Source organism: Erithacus rubecula, assembly GCF_903797595.1.
Source record: "Erithacus rubecula genome assembly, chromosome: 2".
NCBI classification, from domain to species: domain Eukaryota; kingdom Metazoa; phylum Chordata; class Aves; order Passeriformes; family Muscicapidae; genus Erithacus; species Erithacus rubecula.
In genome coordinates, this window is record NC_136685.1 from 87,204,373 (window position 1) to 87,228,845 (window position 24,473).

The 24,473-nt window shown below is 44.8% G+C and overlaps 3 protein-coding genes across 4 annotated transcripts in view; 2 read left to right on the forward strand and 1 right to left on the reverse strand.

Annotated features, from left to right (window-relative positions):
* Positions 1 to 2,710, reverse strand: part of BICRAL (BICRA like chromatin remodeling complex associated protein) — a 44,464-nt gene extending 41,754 nt beyond the window's left edge. The window contains exon 1 of one of the 2 annotated variants that reach the window (XM_079297939.1): positions 2,668 to 2,710. The gene's annotated coding sequence lies outside the window, so the exon portion shown is untranslated. The remainder of the gene's footprint in view (positions 1 to 2,667) is intronic. The other variant, XM_079297935.1, reaches the window with a different exon arrangement.
* A 74-nt stretch (positions 2,711 to 2,784) lies between these two features.
* Positions 2,785 to 5,421, forward strand: TBCC (tubulin folding cofactor C). Its single transcript, XM_079297940.1, has one exon. It carries the CDS (start codon positions 2,846 to 2,848, stop codon positions 3,881 to 3,883), a length of 1,038 nt encoding a protein of 345 aa, XP_079154066.1. The 5' UTR covers positions 2,785 to 2,845; the 3' UTR covers positions 3,884 to 5,421.
* Positions 5,422 to 10,930: 5,509 nt separating this feature from the next.
* On the forward strand, positions 10,931 to 23,968 carry PRPH2 (peripherin 2). Its single transcript, XM_079298650.1, has 5 exons — positions 10,931 to 11,185; positions 11,295 to 11,460; positions 11,639 to 12,370; positions 15,035 to 15,281; positions 20,455 to 23,968. The coding sequence occupies exons 3-5, from the start codon at positions 11,790 to 11,792 to the stop codon at positions 20,689 to 20,691; spliced, it is 1,065 nt and encodes a 354-aa protein (XP_079154776.1). The 5' UTR covers positions 10,931 to 11,185; positions 11,295 to 11,460; positions 11,639 to 11,789; the 3' UTR covers positions 20,692 to 23,968.
* Positions 23,969 to 24,473: the final 505 nt, after the last annotated feature.

The following is a 24,473-nucleotide window of genomic DNA, read 5'->3' on the forward strand; positions in this document are numbered from 1 at the left end:
TACAGTCCAAACAATGGCAGAAGGTCTTACTGAAATGACTGCTCTCTGCTTTCTAACTAGAGAGGAATGAAAGCACATCCAAGTGAGAAAAATATAACACAGAGAATTATGTATGTTACTTTTTTCTCATACCCTAAAACAGCCAAACTACTTGTTACAGCTTACCCAAAAAGACTCCAAGCCTGAGCTAGAAGGCTTACATTTTATTCAGGTGGTTACTGTTTGGCACAATAAGCAGCCTCACAACATAGAAATTGCTGCCAGCAAAGTCAGGAAGAAAATTGTCAGTCTTTGTATGACCACAACAGGAAAAAAAAAAGAAAAAAAAGCATATGCACATGCCAATATCAATTATACAAAAACCTCAAATTGCAAGAGTGGAAAGTAGTATTGGAACATCAAGATGAAACAGTTGGAAGAATTCTGCAGCTCCCTTTTTAATTTTTCATTACAGTCATACATTTCACCTTCTTGTGTCTGGGTATTTTTTACTTTTAACAAAAAAAACCCAATTGTGCATGTTAGCAAGGTGAAAAGATTTCAGTCTCTCCATGAAGCTCCTATTCAAAAAGGTATTGGGTCCTCATTAATTTAAACCTCCAATCACCTATACAAAAAAATAATTCAGAATACCTAGCATTCTAAGTGCCCAGATATAATAAGGAGTAATTATACTGCAGCATGAAATACTTAACATTCATTCTGTGCTGTGTACACCAACGTTTGCTTGCAATCCTTCCATATATGAAGTTCTTTTACCCAGTGCAGTTCATCTGCTGGCTCACATCTGCATAACAATACCAAAGCCATACTCCAGGAATATTTGTGGATATTGAAGAACAGCAAAAAGCCTTTTTCTATCAATATCCTCACGTATGGGATAAGCACTTCCATCACTGTTACCACTTGTATTAGCCAGACTCATGGGAGCATAAGGCAAACAGAGCCTGCTAGCTAAAATGAAACTTCTGTATCTTTCAACAACATGGAAATAAGGATTTTTTTTCCTTACAGAGAATTAATTGCACCATATTCCTGCCTAATGGAACAGTGCTGCAATAACTGCAGGAGTGGATTTGACTACTTATTAGGAAAAAATACCTAATACTTACTACTAAATGCAACATTTAAACAAATTGTTAGGAAAAAAATATCAAGTGAGAATATTTCAATCCCCTTTCTTTTTCATGGCTGAGCACACTCCCCTTGTACAGAGTAAGAGGCTTTAAATTTAAGGCTCAATTTAATTCTTCAGAATCAAAATTCTGAACATTGTAGTAAAGCAACAGATGTAATGCTGCATTAAGAGCTGTAATGCATCAAACACCACCTATCCCACTGCCCCAAAGTGCTGCTGTTACATAACAATCCCTTGCAATCCCTCTAGTTTATATGTTAACACCGTTAAGGAAAGAATATTCTCTATTTCAGTGAGTCCTCTATACATTGCAAGGATTAAAGGTATTTCACTTCCTTTCCTCTGTCATCCAAACTGGACTGACACTATGGCATGAAAGATTCAGGTACTCCATACATTCTAACAATATATTATTTCTAACACAGAAATTAAACCACATTTCTCAGGAAACAGAAAACAACAGCTACTTTCAAGCCAAAGGTACTTTTAAATGCCAACCTCAAGGGACATAACAACCTATACTTCCAAACTGGAACATTAAGCAAAAAAATTCATGCTATTACCAAACAGAAGACAGAAAAACCAGCATTATCTGCTTTGGGTTTACCACCTTTTTGTTGCAATGGATAGTCTTAGGTTCTGTGTTAATTTGTTACAAGTAGCTCCAGGGAAAGGAGATGGTATTTGTAGAAATGGACAGGAGTAAAACTCGTTTTCGTATTTCGAAGAGAGTGCTTAGTGTTAGCTTTCTTTGTACAAATTAAAACCCAAATAATAGAAAAACAATTGTCAAATTAATACAGCAAAACAATGGCCATTTTTTTACTTTTCAGTGTAGTTAATTTCTGGTTCCTGATGCAAATTGACTTAAAACACGTCCCCTAACGATACAAGCCTTCCTTCCCATGTTTCCATATAGGCTCTGTGGATTGCTCATACAGCTCTCTGGGGCACAGTAACCCACTGGCACTGCTCCCGCTTTTCCCTCCAGAACCGAACTCTCTTCTGGAACACAACACTCCAGAAGCCAAATAAGCAGCGAGGGAGAAATGGATCCATCGGGCAGGAGCTTTGCAGCTACCTGCAAGGCTGAGCAGCCCTTTCCGCAGCCCCTCGCTGCGGAGAGGCGGACGGCAGGGAAGGTTTGCGGGGCCGCGCAGGGCCGGCCGTGTGGGGCTGCCAGGCCGGGGACCCGCCCGGGACCGCCCGGCGCCTGCGGAGCGCGGGGGCGGCTCGGAGCCGCGGGGAGAGCAGCGGAGCTCCGGGCTGCGGCCCCGCCGCCTCCCGCCCGGCCCCGCAGCGAGCCGAGCCGCCCCTCGCCCCGGCCCCGCGGGAGCCCCGCGCCCAGGGCCAGCGGCGACGGGCGCGGCCCGGGCGGGGAGGTGTGGGCGTAAGCACAGCGGCGGGGAGAAGCGAGCAGCTCCTCGCGGGCACTGCGGGGGAGCGGCGCGGGGGCTTATTTATATCCCGGGCGCTAATTTGGGAAGCGGGCTAACCCGCCCCGCACGGCACCTGCCGCCAGCACTCACCCCATCCCGCGGAGAGGCGGCGGCCCCTTTAAGACCGCGGGAGACCCCTCCCTCCGGCCCTCCCGCCCTCCCCCGCCGCGCGCCTCCCGGGCCGCCAATCGGCGGCGGCGGCGCAGCCAGGGCTGCGGGCAGCCAATCCGCGCGCCGCTTGGTGACCGCAGGGGAGCCGAGCGGCAAGATGGCGGCGCCGGGCGAGGCGGCAGCGGCGGCGGCCGTGGCGGCTCCCTCGCAGCCCGAGGTGGCGGCGGGCTCGGCCGCCTCCGCCGTGGTGCTGCCGGAGCGGCTGCAGCGGCGGGAAGCGGAGCGGCAGCAGGGCGTGGAGCGGCAGCGGCAGAAGAAGGAGGCGCAGGTAGTGAAGGAGGAACAGAGCGAGTTCTTCCTGGCCGCCTTCGCCCGGGAGCGGGAGGCCGTGGAGGCGCTGCTGGCGGAGGGCACGCTGGAGGAGGCGGCCGCCCGCCTGCAGGCGCTGCAGAAGCTGCTGACGGGCAGCGTGCGCTTCCTGGCGCCCTACGAGGTGCGGCAGGGGCAGGAGACCGTGGCGCGGCTGCAGGGGGACCTGGCGGCGCGGCGGCAGCAGCTGCAGCCCAAGAAGAAATTCGCCTTCCGCGCCCTCAAGAAAGAAGCGGCCCCGGGCAGCGCCCCGCGCCCCGCCGCGCCCGCGCCGCCGGCCCCCGCCGCGCCCGGCCCCGGCCTCGCCGAGGGCGAATCGGGCGGGCCGCCGCCGTGCGGCTTCAGCGGCGCCCAGGACGCGGAGCTGGAGCTCGGCCCCGCGGAGCTGCTGCAGCGGGACGTGCTGCTGTCGGAGCTGCGCGGCTGCCGGGTGCTGCTCCGCGGCAACCCCAACGCGCTGCGGGTGCGCGACTGCCGCGGCTGCACCGTGCTCTGCGGGCCCGTGTCCACCTCCGTGCTGGTGGACGGCTGCAGCGACTGCCTGCTGGCGCTGGCCTGCCAGCAGCTCCGCACCCACCGCACCACCCGCTGCCGGGTCTACGTGCAGGTCACCAGCCGCGCCGTCATCGAGGCCTGCTCCGAGGTCTCCTTCGCCCCCTACTCCTGGAGCTACCCGGGTATCGAGCGAGATTTCGAGTCGTCTGGGCTCGACAGAAACAGTAACAACTGGAACCTGGTGGATGACTTCGACTGGCTGGCGGCTGACAAGCCTTCACCCAACTGGAGCCTGATCCCCGAGCAGGAAAGAATCACTTGCTGGGACTGACTGCTGGGCAGCTCTGCTGTGCAACCGATCCTCGTGTAAACGCACTGATCCACGAACTGTGGGACTTAATCCCCCGCGATATGCCATTAAATAATTCCATTCTGTATTCAAATTTTGAACTATAATATATGGCTGGATTTCTTAGTTGAAGAATACCAGTCAGATATTGTTTACTGTTCTTGCACAAGTTGCTGCTATAACCTGTATGTATCACTGTGGGATTTGCCAATTTCTGAAGTACCTCACTATGAGTTTTAACTTACTGAGGTGGTGCAAAGGCCACTGGTACACGAGCAACAGTGAGCCTCTGTTAGAGCTGTTGTGCTGCTTTCACTCACCCAGGCAGACTCTGAATTATCTGCAAGTAGTGCAAGCTGTACTGGTATGAAAAGTTCAAATACCAAATTTTCCATGTTCTTGTGGTTCTCGTGTTGCTGACAGCAGCAATCTTAGGGGGAGTGCAGGGCAGTACAGCTATGAGGCAACGGGGCAGAAAAAAGTTCATTTAAAGGAAGAGTTTTAACTGCACAGTGCAGCAGACTGAGATGCAGCCTAGGCTGTGATACAGTGATGAGCCAATTTCTGTCAATTCGAGTTAAATCTGTAAGCTGGCTTTGAGAGAGAGAAGTCAAAAGGAAAAAGGTGCTGTAATAAACATCTAATGCTCTCCTGATGTATTGACTACTCAAAATTAAAAAACTATGGTGTCTGTATAAATGCTAAAGCTTCACTATCTTGAGTGCTATGTGAAAGGATGCTGCTTCTGTAAGCAATTCAGAGGCATCCAGCAAGTGCTGATGAACATCAGAGAAGCTGGGTTAACTGGGTAACTGCAAGCTGAAACTTCAGGGGAGAGGTGTTCAGGGTTGTCCCACTAGTTTTCCAGACAACAGACTTTGTGTGCTAATTTGCAGCACTGCTGCTGCCTAAGTGCAGTGTTGATGGAGAGAGTCAGTAAAACAGCAAGATGAGATGCTGTATTCCAGAACTGCATGTTATATTGCATAAAGTGCATAATAATGTAAGTCTCTTCACTCCTGCTAAATAATAATTGAAAAGTAGCAGCACTGTGGAATGCAATGTCTTTACAGTGCCTTGCTAGAAGTGCTGAAGTAACCGCTGCCCATATATCAAGTATACATAGCAGTTTTATGTTTCTAAAATCCCTCCTTAACTTGACATTTTTCAAGAAATAATTATCTTGCCTTAGTATAAAGTTTAATTTTAAAACTTCAAATTGTTCATGCTGTGCAGCCATCATCTGTGTGCCTCTGACAGACACTAAATCCTAGCTGAATCATCAAAAACTGCACCACTGCCAGGAGAAGTACCTGGAACTTCACTTAGGTGTTTGACTGGTTTTGAGCAGAAAATGTTTTTATGTAAGTTCTTTTCAACATAGTTAATTTAAAGGGGGAGGGCGAAAGGGATTTTTCTTAATATTTCTGACAACTTTCACTTTTGTTTACTTCTGTTATTGTATATTTTTGACTGAATTGGATTTTGCATTTCAAATATATTTGTTTTGAATTATTTCAGTTGTTCCTGTACTAATGAGTCTTTTTTGCACTGACACCATCATAAAATGATTTAAAGAATACACCCTCAGTCTTACTTTAATGTACACTATTTATACCCTTTGTTAGAGGCATGTGATCAGTTGAAGCTCTCAAATATCTTCATTTTAACACATCCATTGTGGCACAGAACCTGATTGTGTAGTTAATTGTTCTCCACAGATCCCAGCAGTGACAGATCAATCCTGTTAGCATCCTCTGGCCTTGAGACTGCAAAATATTCAGCCTGTAGGAAGTACAGTAATGCCTCTGTTCTACTTGCCCAAAGCTCTAAATATTTACACCTCCTTCCTGTGGTGATGGATCCTGGCAGATCCAGACACTTGCCAGCACCCTTCACCTGGAAGTGCCATGTCCTGTTCCAGTTCCTGGCCCATGGCGTGCAGTACTGCCTGAACAAAAAGAGCAGGAGTCAAAACATAGAAGTTTAAACTTCAGTTTCACAAATCAGTTATTGACATCCCAGCTCCTAATGTTTTTCTTTCCTCCAAATACTTAACTTTGGTCAAACCACAGTTAGCAGGTAGTACTCTTCAGGAACATGGTGCCAGACAGTTGCCCTAAAGATTTAGTATTACCTTTGTAATACAAAACATGTAACTGGCTCTTGGTCTCAAGCGTGGCATGAAACAAGGAAATTCAGTTTGAGAGCAGCAAGTCCAGAAAAATTTGGTCAGGCAAATACCTAAATGCAATCTATAGTTCTAAAAATACAACTTCATATATATATGTATGTATACATATACACAAAGTTGCACATGTTCCCATACACCTTTTTAAAATTCTACTTTCCTAATGTAGAATCATAGCAGAAATTCAAGACTGTTTTGAAACAGAAATCTGTTAGTGTTGCATGAGAACTTAAGCACCGGTAAAGGTTTGCTAGTATGTTCATGGGCAAGTCAGTATAGAAATTGCAACTCTTTGGGGTCTCTAAGGAAAAGAAGCTAATTCCCTAAGTGCTTCTAATCAGCTAGCAATCACCCTGCATAATGTGCAACTGAAGTGAATAAAGTCTCTTCAATAGCTCTAGCTCTGGTTTGCATCACAGTGCCACCAGTTCCACCCGGAACTTCTCTAAAAATCACATACTTTAAAAAAAATTAATGATGCTAAACATCACAAGAGGCTGAAAAATAAGTGCCTGCTGGAGGCATGGGATAAGAGAACATCAGCACCACAAACCTTGTGCAGATTTGCCCTGAAGAGAAGCTAACAGGCAGAAAGTTGATAAAAATAGTGAGGGGCGTTGAGCTGCAGAACCGTTTTCCACAGGGAGTCAGGAAAGCAGTCCTGCTTCAAACATTTTTGAAAGACAGCCTAGTTGGATAGCCCTCATCCAGCTAGTGGCCTCACCAAAGTCTTTAAAGCCAGTGACACTTCCTTAGTCCAGCACAGGGCTGTTAGTCAGTGTTTTAGAGCTCCCATGCGTGTCTGTGGAGGAAACAAAACAGTTCTGTGCAAAGATACACAACTCTGAACCCATGGGAGAAGAGTGAGGCCACACAGAGCTTTGAGCCTTGCCATTTGTTGAGGCACTGAGGGGTGGCACAGACCAAGATTTGTCTCCAGAGAAGCAGCCAGGAGCTTTTCTGCTGCTTCCCATCACCTCATCCAGAGATCCATCCTGAGAGGGATCACCCTGTTCCCTGGTTCCCTTGGGAGTCCATCCAGGCATTTCCCTCTGGATGGCTGCCCCTGCTTCTCTGAGGAACATGAACAGAAATGGAATTACTTGCATTCTCTCTTTATCCAGCCCTCTTTGATTCACAGAGATTCTGATGTGAGCTGTAGTAGAATTGTTTTGTGAAAAAAAACAGGTAAGAAATACATGCATAAGACAATTTCCTACACACTTTTATGAATTATATTTTTGAAGGCTTGGATTTTTTTTTCCCAAAGTTTCTTATTTAAGCAATAGCTGCATATAGACAAGGTTCAAATCTCAATGGTTTTGCCTGGAATTGTTTCAGGTTTTACTAAACAGCCAATTTCATCACCTACCAGGAAAGACAGGAATATCAAGAAAAAGAATCTATGCAACTTGGGGAAATTTCAGCATTTCCATTCACATCATGATCTGATTTATCTGTCTGACTGGGGGATCCACCTGTTGTGGATGTTTTCCAGCAGTAATGACTAGCATGAGCTTTTTGTAAGCTTCTTTTAATTCCCAACATATTTCTTTCCTGTTTCTGCAAATATAAACTTTGATTTCTAATTCTTATTTTTTCAGCAGTGAATTCTACACCCCAGGCATTACAATAATTTAAAAAAACACTCATAATGACCATATTGGAGATAAAAAAAAAAAAAGCTGTGTTTTCTGAACATTTTACACACCACCACATGAATTATGGCTGAAATTCTGGGAAGTACTCAGAGCAAAACCACACCAAAACCCCCACAGTGTGCCCCAGCCAAGATCAGGAGCCACAGAGTGCAGCAGGTTGAATTTACAAAAATCTCAGCAGTGAATTTAGAACTTGCCTCTATTTCCAGCCTCAGAACCTGCAGTCACCTCACATGCCACAAAAATAGAAGCCTACCAAGTTACCTGTGTAAGGAGGTAAAAAAAAAGAGTCATAAAATCAGACTTTTCTCCACCTGATAATGGTACAGTGAGCAACAGCATTTTTAGCACATTATTCCTCAGGAGTGTCCCTGTTCACACCACAGAGTTACAATTGAAACAAAACCATAAGGGAGGGTACATGAGCAACAATATCTTCCCATCAAAGGTAAAACCAGACATCATTATTCTTGCAGTGAAATATAACCTCTCCTAAGGAAAGGAAAAAAAAAAAGCTCAGAAAGACACACATTTCATATCACAGAGCAGTGTGAAAGAAAGATTGGGCCAGGAAATTATTCTTTTTACCATCTGAAGGTACTTCCATAGTTTAGGCATGCATGTGTTTTCTATATTATACTTCTTTTATACAGAAAGATTAAGATTGGTCCAGGGCTGTGCACCAGACTGTTTAACAAATACCAGATTAAATTGTTTACATTCCTCTCAATTAATAAATTTGTAGCTTATATGTAGGTTATCAGGCATAGCTTTTTGGAAAGGTATCAATATTGTATAGTTATACATACACATTATAATTTTTAACTAGATTTTGGATTTGAACAGATTCATGGTGAGATCAATAATAATTTGAATATTTTATTCTACCTTTTCTTTTTTTTCTCCAATATCGGCATATGAATTATATAATTGAATTTAATGGACAACCTCTGAGGAGACCATTAACTCAAACTTTCTTGCAGCATTTAGCTTTTATCTACTGTGGATCAATTTCAGCATTTTCTCTTTGAAGCAGAAAGCAGTAGTAAGTGCCAAAATAAATTGCAGCCAAGAAAAAGCTTTTTAAGAAAAGCAGATGCCAGGAAAGAAGAGTTTTCTTTTTCAAACTGTTCCCACTCCAAAATGCTTCTCGATGAATTTCCATCACCCTCCTGTCCCCTGGGTTGCTCTGCCAGACACAGCCCTTGGCTGGTGGGTTTGTGCCAGTGCTTGCCCAGGGTCTGTCGGGGCGTGTCTGTCGTGGGGAAGAATTCATTCCCGCATTTCAAAGTGTTAAAAATCCCCTTTCAAACTCCTGAGCTGGATGGGTGGGGTAGTTTTCGCCACTTTAAGGCCCCAGCCAGTATTGAGCTACTGGAAACTACTTAAATAAACAGCTTAAAACTACTTAATATAAAAGTACTTAAAGAAAACTACTAGATTAGAAAACTATTTAAATAAACAGCATTTTTCCTAATCCAGGTTGTTTTGGTGGTGCTGATTTCTCTCCGTGTTGATTTAAAGGTACCACTGAATTCTCACAGTTCTAATTAGTGAGTGTCCCTTCCTGAACATCAGGTTCAGGATTTGTACTGATCATCTCCCAGCCAACACAAGCAATTTAGCAGTGATTTATGAGGAGCCCTCCCCTTTCCTTTGTTTGTAAGCAGAAGAGTAAATCTGGAGGGATCAGTGAGCCCTGAAGCACATCCTGCATGTTCTACTTCAGTACTTTTATTCCTGAATTAGAGGAAACACTGTAGTGTATACACTTACATGATTTTGCTGCTTCAGATTTATCATGGGTATCTCAATGTTAAATTATTAAGCTGACAAGCATTCAGATTCATCTGTGCTCCTGAATATGAAATTACCCATATCCAGAGCAGCAGCAGGTTTACATCTGCTGTGGGCAGGAAGTATTTCACTGTGTATCCTCATGACCTGCAGCCCTGGTACAGAATTCTTTCCCACTCTAATTACAGTTCCACTGTCATCACTGACAAGAAAGGAAATGGTTTCAAGTTCCTTTATCTAGAATTAACTCCAGGCTGTCAGATAAACACATTTTCCAAACTCAAGTCTCTTAGCTGAGCCCTGGAAGAGTCAGTGAAGACAACATGTGCTCCATTGGATGTGGGATATTTTGCCAGGAGAGATGCTATTTCAGCACCCTGACTTATTGCACAAATAGGGTCTCAAGAAACAGCACTTCTCATCCACTTCATGGCAGGAGGAGAGAATAGTCCCTAATGGATAATCACCTTTCCTCTCATCTTACACACTCACTCCTCACCAGCAAGGGCAGCAGCAATGCAAACAACAAGGCTGGCTTTAGAAAACTCCCTGTTACCAGCTGCTCTCCAGCTCACTGCAATAGCACCAGCATGAGCTGGGAAAGGCCCACCACAAAAAAATATTAGGACAGGAAGAAGCAGTGAGTTGCCAGCCTTTATCCTTCCTGAAGGAACCTTCAGCATTCCAGGATTTCAAATGGTAGCTCAGAAGCATCCACAGTACCACAGAGCTGCATCAAAATGTCATTTTTCAGTGCTTGGGCTTTTTAATTATTCACATTATTTTTCACTCTTGCCTTCTTCCCAGCAGATCCCTTTCCCTCTCTGTCCCTGGGGCTGGTGGCCATGCTGCTGGCAGCCACTAGAGGATGCCCCCAGTGCCTTGGGTGGTGGCAGCAGCAGGTCTGGCTCACAGGTGAGAGACAATCCTCCCAGTCCCTCTTCTGGGCTGCTCCTTTCTCCCCCGCAGCATTAGCACCCATGCCCTCACACACCTGCAGGATAATATTCCACTGCTGGAGGTTGCCTGGGGTCAATTTTGCATGGTGGTGGCAGGGGTGAGGCAGTGCAGGAATTTCCCAGTAGCTCCAAACCCCTGTGTGGGGAGTGGGAGATGCTGTTCCAAAGCAAGCAGAGCTCCTCGAGCAGCGGAGCGAGTGGGAGCCCAGCTCCTCTGCCTGCCTGGCACAGCTGCCAGGAGGAGGGCACTCCCACTGGAGGGGTTGTACCCTCCTGTCTGCCCACTCCAGCACGAGAGCAGAGCTTGAGGACCCCCAGGATGCCTCCCTTGCAAGTCACTGAGTTGAATTCCTCCCTGGTGTAAACTCCTGGGTGGGTCCCCTTGGGCAGCCCTGCTCACCTCTCTGTGATTATCCAGTAAGCAGCTCATGCCAGCTCACTTTTTATAAAAGCATCTCTAGATTTCAGCTCAGGGTTTATTTATTGAGTTTCTCTGCACTTTTCCTTTCTCCTGCTATCCTGCCAAGACTCAGAGATGGTACAAGCCCTGGAAGTAAATAGAAAATGCCAAGCTTAGTTTTTTTAGGTCACCGTAAATGACACGCTTATCTGCTTCCAGAATACATAAGCCACAGGATGTCATTCCAAGTCAACACAGAAGGATAAGGACTAGAATGTGGGTTTGGCTGTAGATATGAATCTATCAGGATCATGGTGGGGAAGGGTATGTTTGTATACAAGCAACCTTTTTTTAATCCAGAGCTCTCTTCCTTTTTTCCTCAAAGGTTCCATATTCTTCTGGCAACAAAGATCTTTTTATATCTCTGGGGTTTCATATTCCACCCAGCAGCCTATCATAGGAGAGCACAAATCTACTAAATAGTAAAATGAGGGATTACTTCCACTCATCTGTTGACAGACATTTCTCCAAATTGGATCAAATGATTAAAGGTATTAGAATGACGTCTTGCAGATCCAGATCAAATCATTTGAAACCTTGAGAGTGTTTCTCCTTTGCTTGGAAGAAACCACCAGAAATAGTTGTAGGTGCTAATTGCCCATTATTCTCACTAATGTGAAATTGCTAATTGGGACCTTTGCATATTTTACTTACTTGAATCCTAACCAGGGGACTTCAAGATGGAAGCACTGTGCAGTGGCTCGCTTCCCGATGCGCCGTTCGGGATCGCTTCTGACGTCTGAATGGTTCTTCCTCGAGTTGCTTACGCTGAGAAGAGGGGTCCAGGCTGTGAAATCTTCCAACATCTCCCACTACAAAGATGGCACTGCTGAAAGTCAAATTCAATCAGAAGAAACGGGTAAAACTAGCGCAGGGACTATGGCTCATGAACTGGTTTTCGGTGTTTGCTGGAATCCTTGTTTTTAGCATGGGATTGTTCCTCAAAATTGAGCTCCGGAAGCGAAGCGAAGTGATGGACAATAATGAAAGCCACTTTGTGCCCAATTCTTTGATATTGATGGGTATATTATCCTGCGCCTTCAACGGTTTTGCTGGAAAAATTTGTTACGATTCTCTGGATCCCGCTAAATTTGCCAAGTGGAAGCCTATGCTGAAACCTTACCTGGCACTGTGCTGCGTCTTTAACATGCTCATTTTCTTCGTTGCCCTGATTTGCTTTCTCATGAGGGGCTCCCTGGACAGCACCCTGGCCCAGGGGCTCAAGAATGGCATGAAGTTCTACCGGGACACCGACACCCCCGGGAGATGCTTCATGAAGAAAACCATCGACATGCTCCAGATCGAGTTCAAGTGCTGCGGCAACAACGGCTACAAAGATTGGTTCGAAATCCAGTGGATCAGCAACAGATACCTGGACTTCAGCTCCAAAGAAGTGAAAGAGTAAGTGACTTGGTGGGGCTTGTATCACGTAGCGTCGGTGTTTGGTCAATGCTGTCCTCAAGGGCCAACAGGCTCTGGCTGGAAGGGGGTTTGTGTAAAGTGGGGTCTTGTGTAATAAAGCATCCCAAATGACCAGCTAGATTGCTTCCACCCCTGACAAACATAAGATAAAATAACAAGTACTCAACTACAATTCCCACTCTTACTCAGTGTGGTGGAAACAGACCTATTAGTTTTTACTGTCTTTTACTGCTTTATAAACCCATTGCCTTGAGCCACACTTCCAAAATCAATAGGAAAGTATCAGAACTTTACTAATCCTTAAACAGAAGTCAATATTATTTATTAATTTCTTTAAAAAAGAATTCCCTGTAGATATACTGTTGATATCACTTTTAAAAATCTACTTAGACATTGGCAGCTAATCAGCTGCATGGAAATAAATAGAGGCAGTAACACTTTGCCAATAACTCCTGTGTTTTAGATCCTTAAGATTTAGAATTTTATTTTTTTATTCACTCAATGGATCACTTCAGTGCTGTGATAATACTGAGCATCAATTGATGTTCCTAGCTTTACACAGTGGCCCTTGTTGCCATAAGTATTTTAAGTTTTGTCCTGTGCCTAATTTTTTAAAACCTTTACATGAAAGCAGCACTAGTTTATTGTTTCTATACAAACCAGGTTGTTGACCAGAAAACACCTTAATGGCTTTGATGTCAGTGCCCAAAGAGGCAGTAATCCCAAAATCAGGTTAGGTGCAGTAAGCTCAAGCAGAAAACATGAGAACAAAATGAACCTTTGAAATAAAAAAACCCCAGCATTATGCATAAATACCCACAACCTTTTAAAAAATTAAACACCAGGGAAAGAGATGGTTATTCCAGGTTCTTTGGGAACATCATTCATTAATGTTTATGCTCTGTGGTTGCATAAGGGGTTCTGTAAACTGGAAGCAATCTGCCTTTTAAGTATACTGCCTGCATTAAAAATGTCTGAAGTAATTTTGGAAAAAAGCTTTGTGTATCTCTTGGGATCACTTGGGATCCCTGCCTGAGTGTGTAAATGGTATTTCACTTGTGTGTGTCTCTCTGCATGTTCTTTTGACTTGTTGGGTGGTCTGGTTGTTTTTGCAGTTCTGAATGAGGACTTTTTTAGTGAAAACTGTTACAGATTTAACCCCTTGCACTGCAGGGTGTTATAAAAAATACATTCACTATTGCATAAGGGGGTGTTTCCATTGTGAAGGTATGCCCATGGGTATAAATAACTACTTGAAAAAACCTTGCCAGCATTATATGGAGATTTGAGAGCTGTAACTTAATCCAGCAGAGGTGGAAGGGCAATGCACAGAGGGAAAACAGGGTTATACTGTCCTTAATAACTGATGCCTTGTTTGGGACTGAGACGCAAGGTAATTTCTTTGTACTACTGAGGCAGGAAATAGGGCGTTAAAAATCTACAAATGGGTTTCAGTGAATTCAAGGTTTGTATGGTGTGGTGGTGCACAATCTCTGCTCCCATTCCTTGTGGGATACCTTGGCCCCTTTGAAGCCAACAGTGAAGTTCTCCATAATTCCAAGGAAGGTGGGAGTCTGTCCCCCACAATGGAATTTTTATATTATTTGTAGAGCAAAGGCCTGATCCAATATTCAATCTATCAGAAACTGGTGGAGCATTTACACATGAATGGGAATTAGACCCAATCCAGAGCACAGTTTACATTTAGAGAGAAAATCTCAATTGTGTTTGCTGCGTAGATATTTTTAGGTCATGACTGCAAAGTGGAATTTCCCTTCACCAGGTTGCTGGAATCACCTCTGTATGACACAATTTTAAAATATCCATATAGAAAGCTACAAGTGACACTGGGATTTTTAATTTTTTTTTAAATCCTCTCTACTTCTGGGATTCTCCATTCTAAGAACTTTATTTTTTAAACTGCAGTCCTTTTATTACAGTCTTTTTGCAGTGTCAGTGGAACTATTTGTCTTCTATGTTAACTTACACCTAAGTTAACTTAGAAGGCAAACCTCTCCTAAGACACCAGGCTAAATTATTATTTACAGAGAACAACCACAATGTCAGAGGAACAATAGCTGGGGAGCCCCTGCAAGGACTTTGGAAATTTTGCAACGTCCTGTTGCTGAAGCATATTTCATGTTTTCAATACTGGCTGCATTCCCAAGCCAAGAATAAATGCACACCCCCTCCCTGGAGCTATTATCATCAAAAAGAAGCTATTAGGTTTGTTGGATCAATGGTGGGTCCTAAGGCTGTTCTGGGTTCTTTTCCAAGTTCAGGTCAACTCCATGCTGTGATCACTTTTCTCTGACAGCCCCTCCTGAATTCTCTCTTCCATTTATTTTTGTTAAAAATTAATTTATTTGAAGAAGCGACCCAAGAGCGTGCAATTCCACAGGAGGAGTTAATTACAGACTCAGTGTGGCCTTGACACAGGAGAGGATTTCGGGGAGAAAGGACACCCTGGACAAACTGCTGTGTGAACAAGGAGAGCCTTGTGAACAAGGAGAATCACAGTTCACCTTTATGGTGGAAAATCCTCCTTGCCTTTGCTTCTGCTTTCCTTCCTGGTGCAGATTTGCTGCAGGATATCTTTGTGTGTCGTCTGTGTGTCTATTCACGCTCCCTTCTCGCCCGTAGCCGCATCAAGAGCAACGTGGACGGGAGGTACCTGGTGGATGGAGTCCCCTTCAGCTGCTGCAACCCCAGCTCCCCCAGGCCCTGCATCCAGTACCAGGTCACCAACAACTCTGCCCACTACAGCTACGACTACCAGACGGAGGAGCTGAACCTGTGGCGCCGCGGCTGCCGGGAAGCGCTGCTCAGCTACTACAGCGGCATGATGAGCTCCATGGGCGCCGTCATCCTCCTCGTCTGGCTCTTCGAGGTACCCCTCTCCTCTGCACACTGCTCTGCTCCCTGCTGGGCTCCTCAGGCTGAAAATGCTGCCTGCTGGAAATGAATTGCCTCGTTGTTTGGATGAGGAAATAGCTAAGAGATGAGTAAGGGCTGAAACAGAGGTGGAGGGGGATCGCACACTCCTCTTAGCAGAGCCTCGAGTATCCCACGGCAAGAGGGGAAAAAGGAATGATTTTCTGCCAAGGGCAAGGTGCTGAGCAGGGAAGAGAGTGCAAGGGCTCTCCTGTCCAAATGCATTAACTTGATACGTGTCACCACTTGTGGGGAGCGAGAAATACAAAAAAGCAGCACGTGAGAAAGATGTGACAGCAATTAGTGGGGCAGAAAGTGCAGTTACAGGGTTTACACACTGAACAAAATAAGGCTTTAAGTGAAATGATTTCAAGGCAGGACCTTCATCACCACCACCAAGGTTTTTTGATCAGAAAAAGTGGTTTAGGTGGAGCAGGTGGATTAAATTTATTTTATTCTACTCCCTAAAACCACGACACAAATGCAAACAGGTGCCAACACTTCCCAGGGCAGGTGTCTGTGGGCACCCTAACCCAAAGTGTAGCTTGGCTGCTAAAATACTGTTCATCCATTGCAATGAATCTCCTCTGGGAGATGGGCAGTTGCTAGCCAGGGTGTTTAATCAATCTAATGCTGGGGGAGCGTGGGCTGGCAGTGACACGAGGGCTGAAACGTGAGGTGCTGAATGTGGAGATCAGGCAAGACCTGCTGGTAAAAGGGAGGGTGCAGCTCCCCAGGGTGCAGCAGATCCTTTCCTATCCTCAGAATGGCTGCTGCAAATGGCATTGCTTATTTTAAGTGATTCAGCTGCCTTTTTAAAAATTTAGATACATGCAAATTAAAAAAAGATGAGTTACATTTTGATACCAGCACTGGCCTACAGCCTTCCAGGAATGAAGATGCTTTTTAGAAAATAAACACCTACCTAAATCTGTGAACTGGAAAAAGGAAAATATCATAAAGTTACTCCATGTTGTGTTGTCTTAAAAATAACTGCTCCAAACTGCAGAGAAATGTATTACCTCTTTGCACTGCTACTGTTCTTCTGGTAAGAAAAAAAAAAACAACAAAAAAAACAAAAAAACAAGGTCTTTATTTTAGCCCAGATTCAAGTGCAGAGCTCTTGAAGATAGGGGAATTTCAATTGTATTTGAAAGTCAAAGAAATTCAAAAACTCAGGGGAAAAATGCACAAAAATACCAATGCCAGCTGGAAAAAATCATGACTAGGAAACTGTAACATACCTCTGCTAACTTGCAAGAGATTAATGACAGTGATATGTTAACATTAATAGCAGTGATAAAAATGCAGTATTTTATGTCTAACTCTTCAAAGTACACCTGGGTATTTTTTTCAGCCTGTGGCATGATGAGAAATAAGATCTCTTCTTTTCTTTGTCTTTTTCAAAATAGGTGATACTTTTTTTCAGGCAATCAGAGGATTTTTAGGGCAAAACTTGAAAGAAACAACATGATCCTGGGTTACAATAACTTGCCCTCCTGAATATTTATGATATTCTACCAAAGAGGGCCCAGATTTGGGTCTAAAATTCCCTTTAGTTTTAAGGCAAACTTTGAAAGGAGGAAGCAAAGCAGGAAAAAGACATTAATTCAGTCTCCCTCGAAATATAACCACTTCCTTTAAATTCCAGCCAGGATAGGAAACAATTTTTTGCTGAGTAGAAGGGCAGCAGAGGTTCCAGCTCCTGGCCAAGGTAAGTGTGGGTCTGAGCAGGGTGAGGCCAGGGGCAGTGGCTGTGCTGGCTCTGTGCTTCTCATTTCCACTTTGACTGGCTTCCTGGGAAGTCACAGAAAAGTGCAAAAGCAAAATCCTGGGTTGCTTTACACCTGTGGCCTCAAACCAGGTTCTTCTCCAGCAAAGCCCTTCTGGGGGCTGTGGATGATTCTTCCAGCTGGGTGGCTGGATTTGAGGTGTGGGAAGGGGGAGAGAACATGAAGAGAAATACTAATCACAGCTGTTATTTTGAGATGTAGAAAAAGGAAACTTGCCAAACAGGCACAGGGACCTCAAGGAAGGACATTTCTGTTTCACCTTTCTGTATTAGGCACAAGAAAGAGTGAACTTACTTTGAAACATCAAAACTTCTATTTGAAAAGAATGCTAATATCTAGAAGCTGCTTTTCCTAACAAAAGCTGTAGGCTTCCCATGTGTGACAACCAGTCATGAGGATGACAAAAAAAGATCACGCCCTGCTCTGGCTAAGCCGCCTCAGGCTAAACCCTGGCAAACAGATGGGCTTGGCTGCAGAAGGTCAAGAAGAGCAAGCCTGGATGTCTTCTTGACCTGCCTCAGCCAGCAAAGAGGAGAAGAGGGGTTCAGGGTGCCCTGAATAAAGCATTTCCAAAGGAAGAGAGGGCTGAGGCTGGTTCCTGAGATGCTCCAGGCCTTCCAGTTGTGCAAACATGTGGATCTCAATAGGTGACAGCTGCTGCAACAGCCAAGAGCCTGGGATTCCCCTGACATGTGCCACAGACTGGGCCAGGCTGAGCTCAGGAGAGCAGAGATTCACAGGAGGCACACTGCATATCCTGTGTTGGAGAGTAAGCTCTCTGATGTATTAGCAGCAGGAGTGAACTCCTGGTGGTCTCCAAAAGCAGCCCACAGGCAGCAGGGACCCTCCAGATGGACACAGCTTGCTCTGCTGTCCCAGCTGGAGAGGCTGAGTGTGCTGTGGTGCAGGGGATCCACAGCCCAGCCTGCACAGCCCTAGCCCTGCAGAAACACTGTGGTCATGTTCTTCCTGGCACTTTAAAGTTGCTGTAAAATGACAAGAGTTTCCACGGGAGGGAAACATCCCTGAGCAAGACTGGCCTCACTCCAGGGCTCTGCTGTGCTGGACTTGGCTAAGCTCACACCTACAGCTCACACCTGGCTAAGGCTGGAGGTTTAGCTGTGGCCTCACCAGGGCTGAGCAGGGGGGAAGAAGGATCACACTCCTCAGCCTGCTGGCAATCATTCTTCAAATACAGCCAAGGATACCATCTTCCCCCCTTGCCCCAAAGGCACATGGTTGGCTCAGGGACAGCTTGGGGACATCCAGAGCCCCAAGGCCCTTTGCTGCCAGCAGTCACCCCCAGCACCTACTGGTGTATGGGGCTATGCCTTCCCTGGTGCAAGACTTCAGCCAAACTGAGGTCCCAGACTCTCTGTGATCATACAGGGGACAGACTAATTTACCAGATACTTGTCTCAAACTTCCTGGGCTCTCACCTGGCAGAGAAGGCAGGCTCAGATCAGTGGAGGTGACAAAAGCCCAGACATTTTGCTTTGCTTTTAAGGAATCTCAGCTTCAGGGACTCAAATTAAGAAAAGAAAGTCTTAAACTGAGAGAAAATGTCACGAAATCTCATCCAAGGACAGGTCAGATGCTCAGAGTTGCACAAGCACCTTCTTTTTTATAAAAGCATGATAATGTTTAGTGGCTTAGAGCCATCCAGGAACTCAGTCCACCTACTTTGGCTGTCAAATAGTGGCACTTGGCAAGTGAATCATGAAATAAATTCCTGCTGATATGCAGCAAAAAGTAGAGAGCAATGTGGAGGCCATTTCCTATACCCAGCCCTGTTAATCTGCACTTGCAACAGCCACTGATTTCAAATATATCAGCCCCATGAGTGAGAGCAGCAAAACTGGGACTCAGAGTGGAAGGAAGATGTCAAAGGCTTTAAATCCCAAGACTAATGTGATGGGATTTGTCACTTGTTGTGACTTTTATAGAATAGTGCTTTAACTGATTTAAGTCATCATATTATTGGCTAGATGAGACTATTTCGAGACTCAGAGCCACTAGAAACATCCTTAGTGACCAAAGCCTGGCTAGTCATACATTCCTGTGTTAAGCAGTGTGAACATTCTCCTTTGGATATGGAAACTTGTTTGTTTGTTCAGTGTTTTTCCCTTTCTGATCTTGAGTGGAGGCAGAGTGTAGCTTTAATCTTCCAAGAGTTTGGAGACACTGATCATACACAAGTAGGGTGACCCCAGTAGACAGGCTGAAGGATGGTCCATGGAAGCACATCCTTGGGCAGTCCCTCAAGCCCAAAAGCCAGATGTGAATTCTGCCATTGGCTTTGCCATGTGGCTGAATCCCAGCCTCATCTGCCAGCCTCTTTAGCTATCAGGGTTGAGGAGGACCAAAGGTGACCAGTTCCTTGGGAAATTGGGTAGGGTGACAGAGGCATCATACTTCTCTTAGGGAACAAATCCTGTGAGGTCCTGAGAGCACGAGGTGAGCACCTGAGCTTTACCCAGCACATAAAGGAGCAAACCAATCTTACTGCTGCCCCAGCCCAACCACCAGCCTTACCATATCACCAGGCTCTTCTGGGAGCTGCTCTTCTTTCCTCCCCTACTTCACTCATCAACCACTTCTTTCATAAGCACCACAAGGGTGAGATCAGATTGTTCTGAATGGTGTTAGAAGGCAGGAGACTGGCTAAAGTCACACTTAGTCTCTGAAGGCAGGTGCAGGGTGTTGCCAGTGTCAGCAGTGTCACTCAGCACAGTAGAAAAAGTCTCAGTCAGGGCTGCTGAGACTAGGTAATATTTAATCAGAAATGCAAATCTGTTTAAGGTAGAACCAGGGAGAGATCACCTGCTGCCCTGGTTTCCTTATTTGCTCATACCTATATTAAAACAAAATCAGAATCTGCAGCAGACAAACCAATGGATCAAATCCTAATGCTGCTCTGTTCTTCAGAGACGCTGATTCATTAATATCTCCTTAATCAGCTTAATATACTCTCCAAATATATTAAGGTCAATGCAAAGCCAAAATATTCAGTTAAAACTGAGTGCTCAAGGACGGTGTCACCCATCCAAACTGCTGTTGGACATGCAGTGCACAGCAGCCAGGGATGGATTCAAACCTGCTGGGAAGGCACCGACACTGCTGGGGCAGGCAGAGGGCGCAGAGCCCCTCAGGGCTGCTGGCACAGCAGGGACAGCAGGGTGGGACAGGCTCTCCAGGGGCTGACCTCTGCCTGTGGGACAGGATCTCCAGGGGCTGACCTCTCTGCCTGTGGGACGGGATCTCCAGGGGCTGACCTCTCTGCCTGTGGGACGGGATCTCCAGGGGCTGACCTCTCTGCCTCTGCTCCTGGCACAGATGTCGGTGATGGTCGGCCTGCGCCTCCTGCACACCTCCCTGGAAAGCATTGCCAATCCCGAAGACCCCGAGTGCGAAAGCGAAGGCTGGATCCTGGAGAACAGCCTGAAGGACACTTTCAAATCCGCGCTGGAGAATTTGAAAAAGCTGGGTAAGTTCAACCAGGTGCAAGCAGGAGCCGAAGGGGCCGAAGGAGAGGAAGGTGGGAAGACGCCAGCCATCACAACAGTCAGTTGAGCTGCTCATTGAGGTGGACTTTTTCTCAGAGAAAAATAACACAAACTGAGAATTGTGAATATATCTACATTTTAAAAGCCATGTATCAACCACCAGAATACACATTTCTACGCGTGTTCACTTTTGTACACGGGAGCATACAGCATAGTGCACCTTGGGATAAAACACTTATCCACATTGTGAGTACAACACATCCACATCCTTTTGGGAATATGACCCCAACTAGGACTTGCAATATTCACATGTTCCCCTATCAGAGACAGTTAGTTTAAGGAAAAAATTAAAAAAAAATAAAAAAAAAGATTGCTGGCATCACATGGCAATCCATTCCATCTTATTTTGAAATTTAAAGTGGAATTTGAAAAGTTAATATTTTTTTGCTCAAGTTGTTTCATCAGAATACTTTCTGTACTTCAGCTTTTAAGGACAAACAGATTGGGTTTCTGGAGAGTAACATGATAAAATTCCAAGAAAGAAGGATTTCCAGAATTGTATATAACTTAGCATACAGGTATTTTGACAAACCTCTCATATGTGATTTTTGTTAATGTGCTAAGCAATGGTATTTTCTGCTGTATTCTTAAGATGTACATAGAACAAAATGCAAACTTATGCTGAGAATTTATGTACTAAGCAAAAATTGTAATTTAATGAAGCAGCCAAGCGTCATAAAAACAACATTCAGGTAAGATTCAGGGAGTTTGTTTCTCAGGGTTTTTTTGCAGGCTGTATATCTTGGACGCATGTGTCTTAGACTTATGCTTCACCTTGTATTTAAATTCTTCACAGAAGCTTAGAAGATTCATCTTTTAGTGGGTGGAATCCAGGCTATGAGCATGTGCCAGTTATGGTTACTCTGGACATTTTACAGAGTATGTCATCTCATAATTTGCTCCAGAATATTTAAGGCAAGAAAAACACAAACCCAAATCCAGACAGGCCACTTAGAACTCACACTTTAAATGTTTTTCCAGGGGGCTAGAAAGTGGATACCATTCATCCACAAGTATATCAAGCCTCACCCTTTCAGGCCAGGGACAACTAAGTTTAAATCAACACCCAATGTGCAAATTTTACTTTAGCAGTGAGGGGGTACTCCTCATTATATCTTTTAAATCAAAGGGAAGGCACATTTTGCATATGCTGCATCTCTCCAAAACATAATGTCATAGCTGGAGGATCCTGTTCTCAAGCTGGAATAAAATATGGAAAGAGTTTTCTGTGGTGTGCAGCCTCTAATAAGGGAACAGAGCATCATCTTGAGTTTATTTTCAGCTGCCAGATAATTTCAGCTAAAGGGAAAGAAACCCAAGAGAACAAGCCCCAGTCCCTGCACCAACAATTGCAGACACCTCAGTCCCTCCCTGCAAGCCAGGCACCACACTTATTTTTCCCCTGGCAGTGCAAACCCTCTGCTTCTCAGGAGTGTCCCTGGGAGGGTTCTCAGTGGTCCCTTCTCCCTGGCTGGTGGCCAGCCCTCAAAGGGAGCAGTGTTTCCAGCTCCATCACCATTGCACAGCCCACTGGTTTTCATTCCTAATCACTTGTGCACTTGCCCCAGCAGCACTCAGCTCCCCCAGATTCTGTCCAAATTCCTTCCAGGATGGACAGATCAGTTCAAGGCAGGACAAGCAGGGATGTGTCCATACATCAAGCCATAGTTTCCATCTCAGTGCCCAGGCTGTCTCAGGCCACCTGCACACAAGGTGTCTGTGGTGTCCTTTCACTTTCTCAAAGCTTTCAGCTTCAGTTATGATCACGAATTCAGTTACAACAATGAATTAAAAAAATCACTCTCCCCTTCTGTGCATAAGACTAGGACAAGGGCACTGACAAAAGGCCAACTTGCTACTCACCACAGCCTATCGTCCCTCGCTCTGCTGAGGGACAGAACTGTACGAGCCAGGCAGCTCCTCCCTGCTCAGCAGGACAGCACTGGGGACAGCTGCCCCTCTCAGCTGGCCCACTAGACAAGAACAGGATGGTGGATGGCACACAGTGTGGCCACATTTCAGAGAAGAGCTTTTCAGAGGAGCCACTCCTATGTGGATAGGAGCTGCGTTACAAGGATCAATTACAGTCTTTCCTTGGGAGGCTTCAGCAAGCTGTGATCTATACCAGTTATGTGACTAGATTGACTTTTCAAAGAGATCTAGATTAATTGCTGCCCTAGAAATCCGGCTTAGGCCACTAATTTAGACAGGAGTCTCCAATTATTTGTGGTCTCTATTTTTTATCAGATTATTGCTAAAGCAACATAACAAATTTTCAAACCATTCTTTCAATGCCACGCTGGAGAAGCCAGTTCCCAGAGCAATGGTATCAGGCAGGTAAAGAGAGCATCTGAGACAGGTTTATGAAGAACAGTACTGGAACCAGGGAACAAAGTATATGGGCTAAGCTGTCTAAAATAAAGCCTCCTGGTTGATGAAGATTTTTGTGATATCTTATGATTACCACAAGATTGTAATACGACTGCTTTGTACAATATTACGTGTAATATATCACTGGTCCAATCTTACACATACTTACTTGTGATACTGCAAATGCTGTTCTAGATAAAGGTATTTCTGCTGACTGCAAATGTAAATTTAGGTATTAAAATGTTATTGCAAGTAAAGATCTCTTTAAAGAAAATGTTTAAATATATACAATTTAATACAGATTTCTTTAATTTGCATTACTGCTGACTTTTTCCTTCTGAATTCATTTTTTTGGATCTGTTTTCTGTGTTCCTGTATGTGGGAAGGTTTTCCCCACCTCTATATAAAGCTCTGAGAGAAAGCAAACCTTCCTCTTTTCATGTGCCCAGCTAAGCTCAGAATGTGCAAGCAGACCCCTAAATCACCTTCATGCTAGAAACAAAATCTTCTGTGCTATTTTAATAGCATCCTCTTGTAGTACATAGGAATTAAAACATCTTCACAGCCATAAACGTGTTGTTCTGGTCATGGTGAACCAGAGGAACCACTGGCATCCTCAGGGTCTTAGACAATCAGCTGTGTTTATAACCTCTCCTTCTCCCCCTGTTTAAATCTAACTATCAATGGACATTGAAAAGAGCACATTGTTCTTATTTTAAATTGAAGTCTAAAGCTCACAAAGTCAAATCTCCCTGCAGCAATCCAACGACTTCCAGAGCCGTGCCCTGATTTTCAAACTAATAAACTTCAGAAGGATGTGAACTTAATTCATGCAAACCAGGCCACTTCTTTTTAGGTACCTCCATATGGATTAGCAGCTTAAATCCAAGTACCCAGACCTCAGAGTCAGCCCAAGGCCTTGAAGTGTCAACTCCTAAGCAATATCACTTTTAAAAGAATGACAAAAAGTGTGTTATTTTACCGATGACATTTATTTGAAGGGACACAGAACATTAACTAAAGTGCTTTAAAGGAGGAAATATAAACAGCTTCCTTAAAGCTATTAGTTCCTAAGTAGCCTTAATACAATGGATAAGATTAGCCTCCATGCATTACATGAGCTTGGGCATTTGGTAATACCACACAAACACAAGTGTGCAGCTTAGCAAAGAGCATGGGAATGCTATATTGGGCTCACAGGCACCACACACCTCCTAGCTGATGGGCTGGGAAGATTTTCAAGGCTGATATAAGGAAAAAGGGATCCCAGCAAAACAGTTACTGATTTACACCCAACTTGATTGTTTCATGAAAGAAGCCAATGCTGTTCTTAGCACAATCAATGGAAAATGAGGACGGATCACAAATGCTTATTAAAAAAAAAAAAAAAGAAAGAGCATTATTAGAGATTAGTTAATT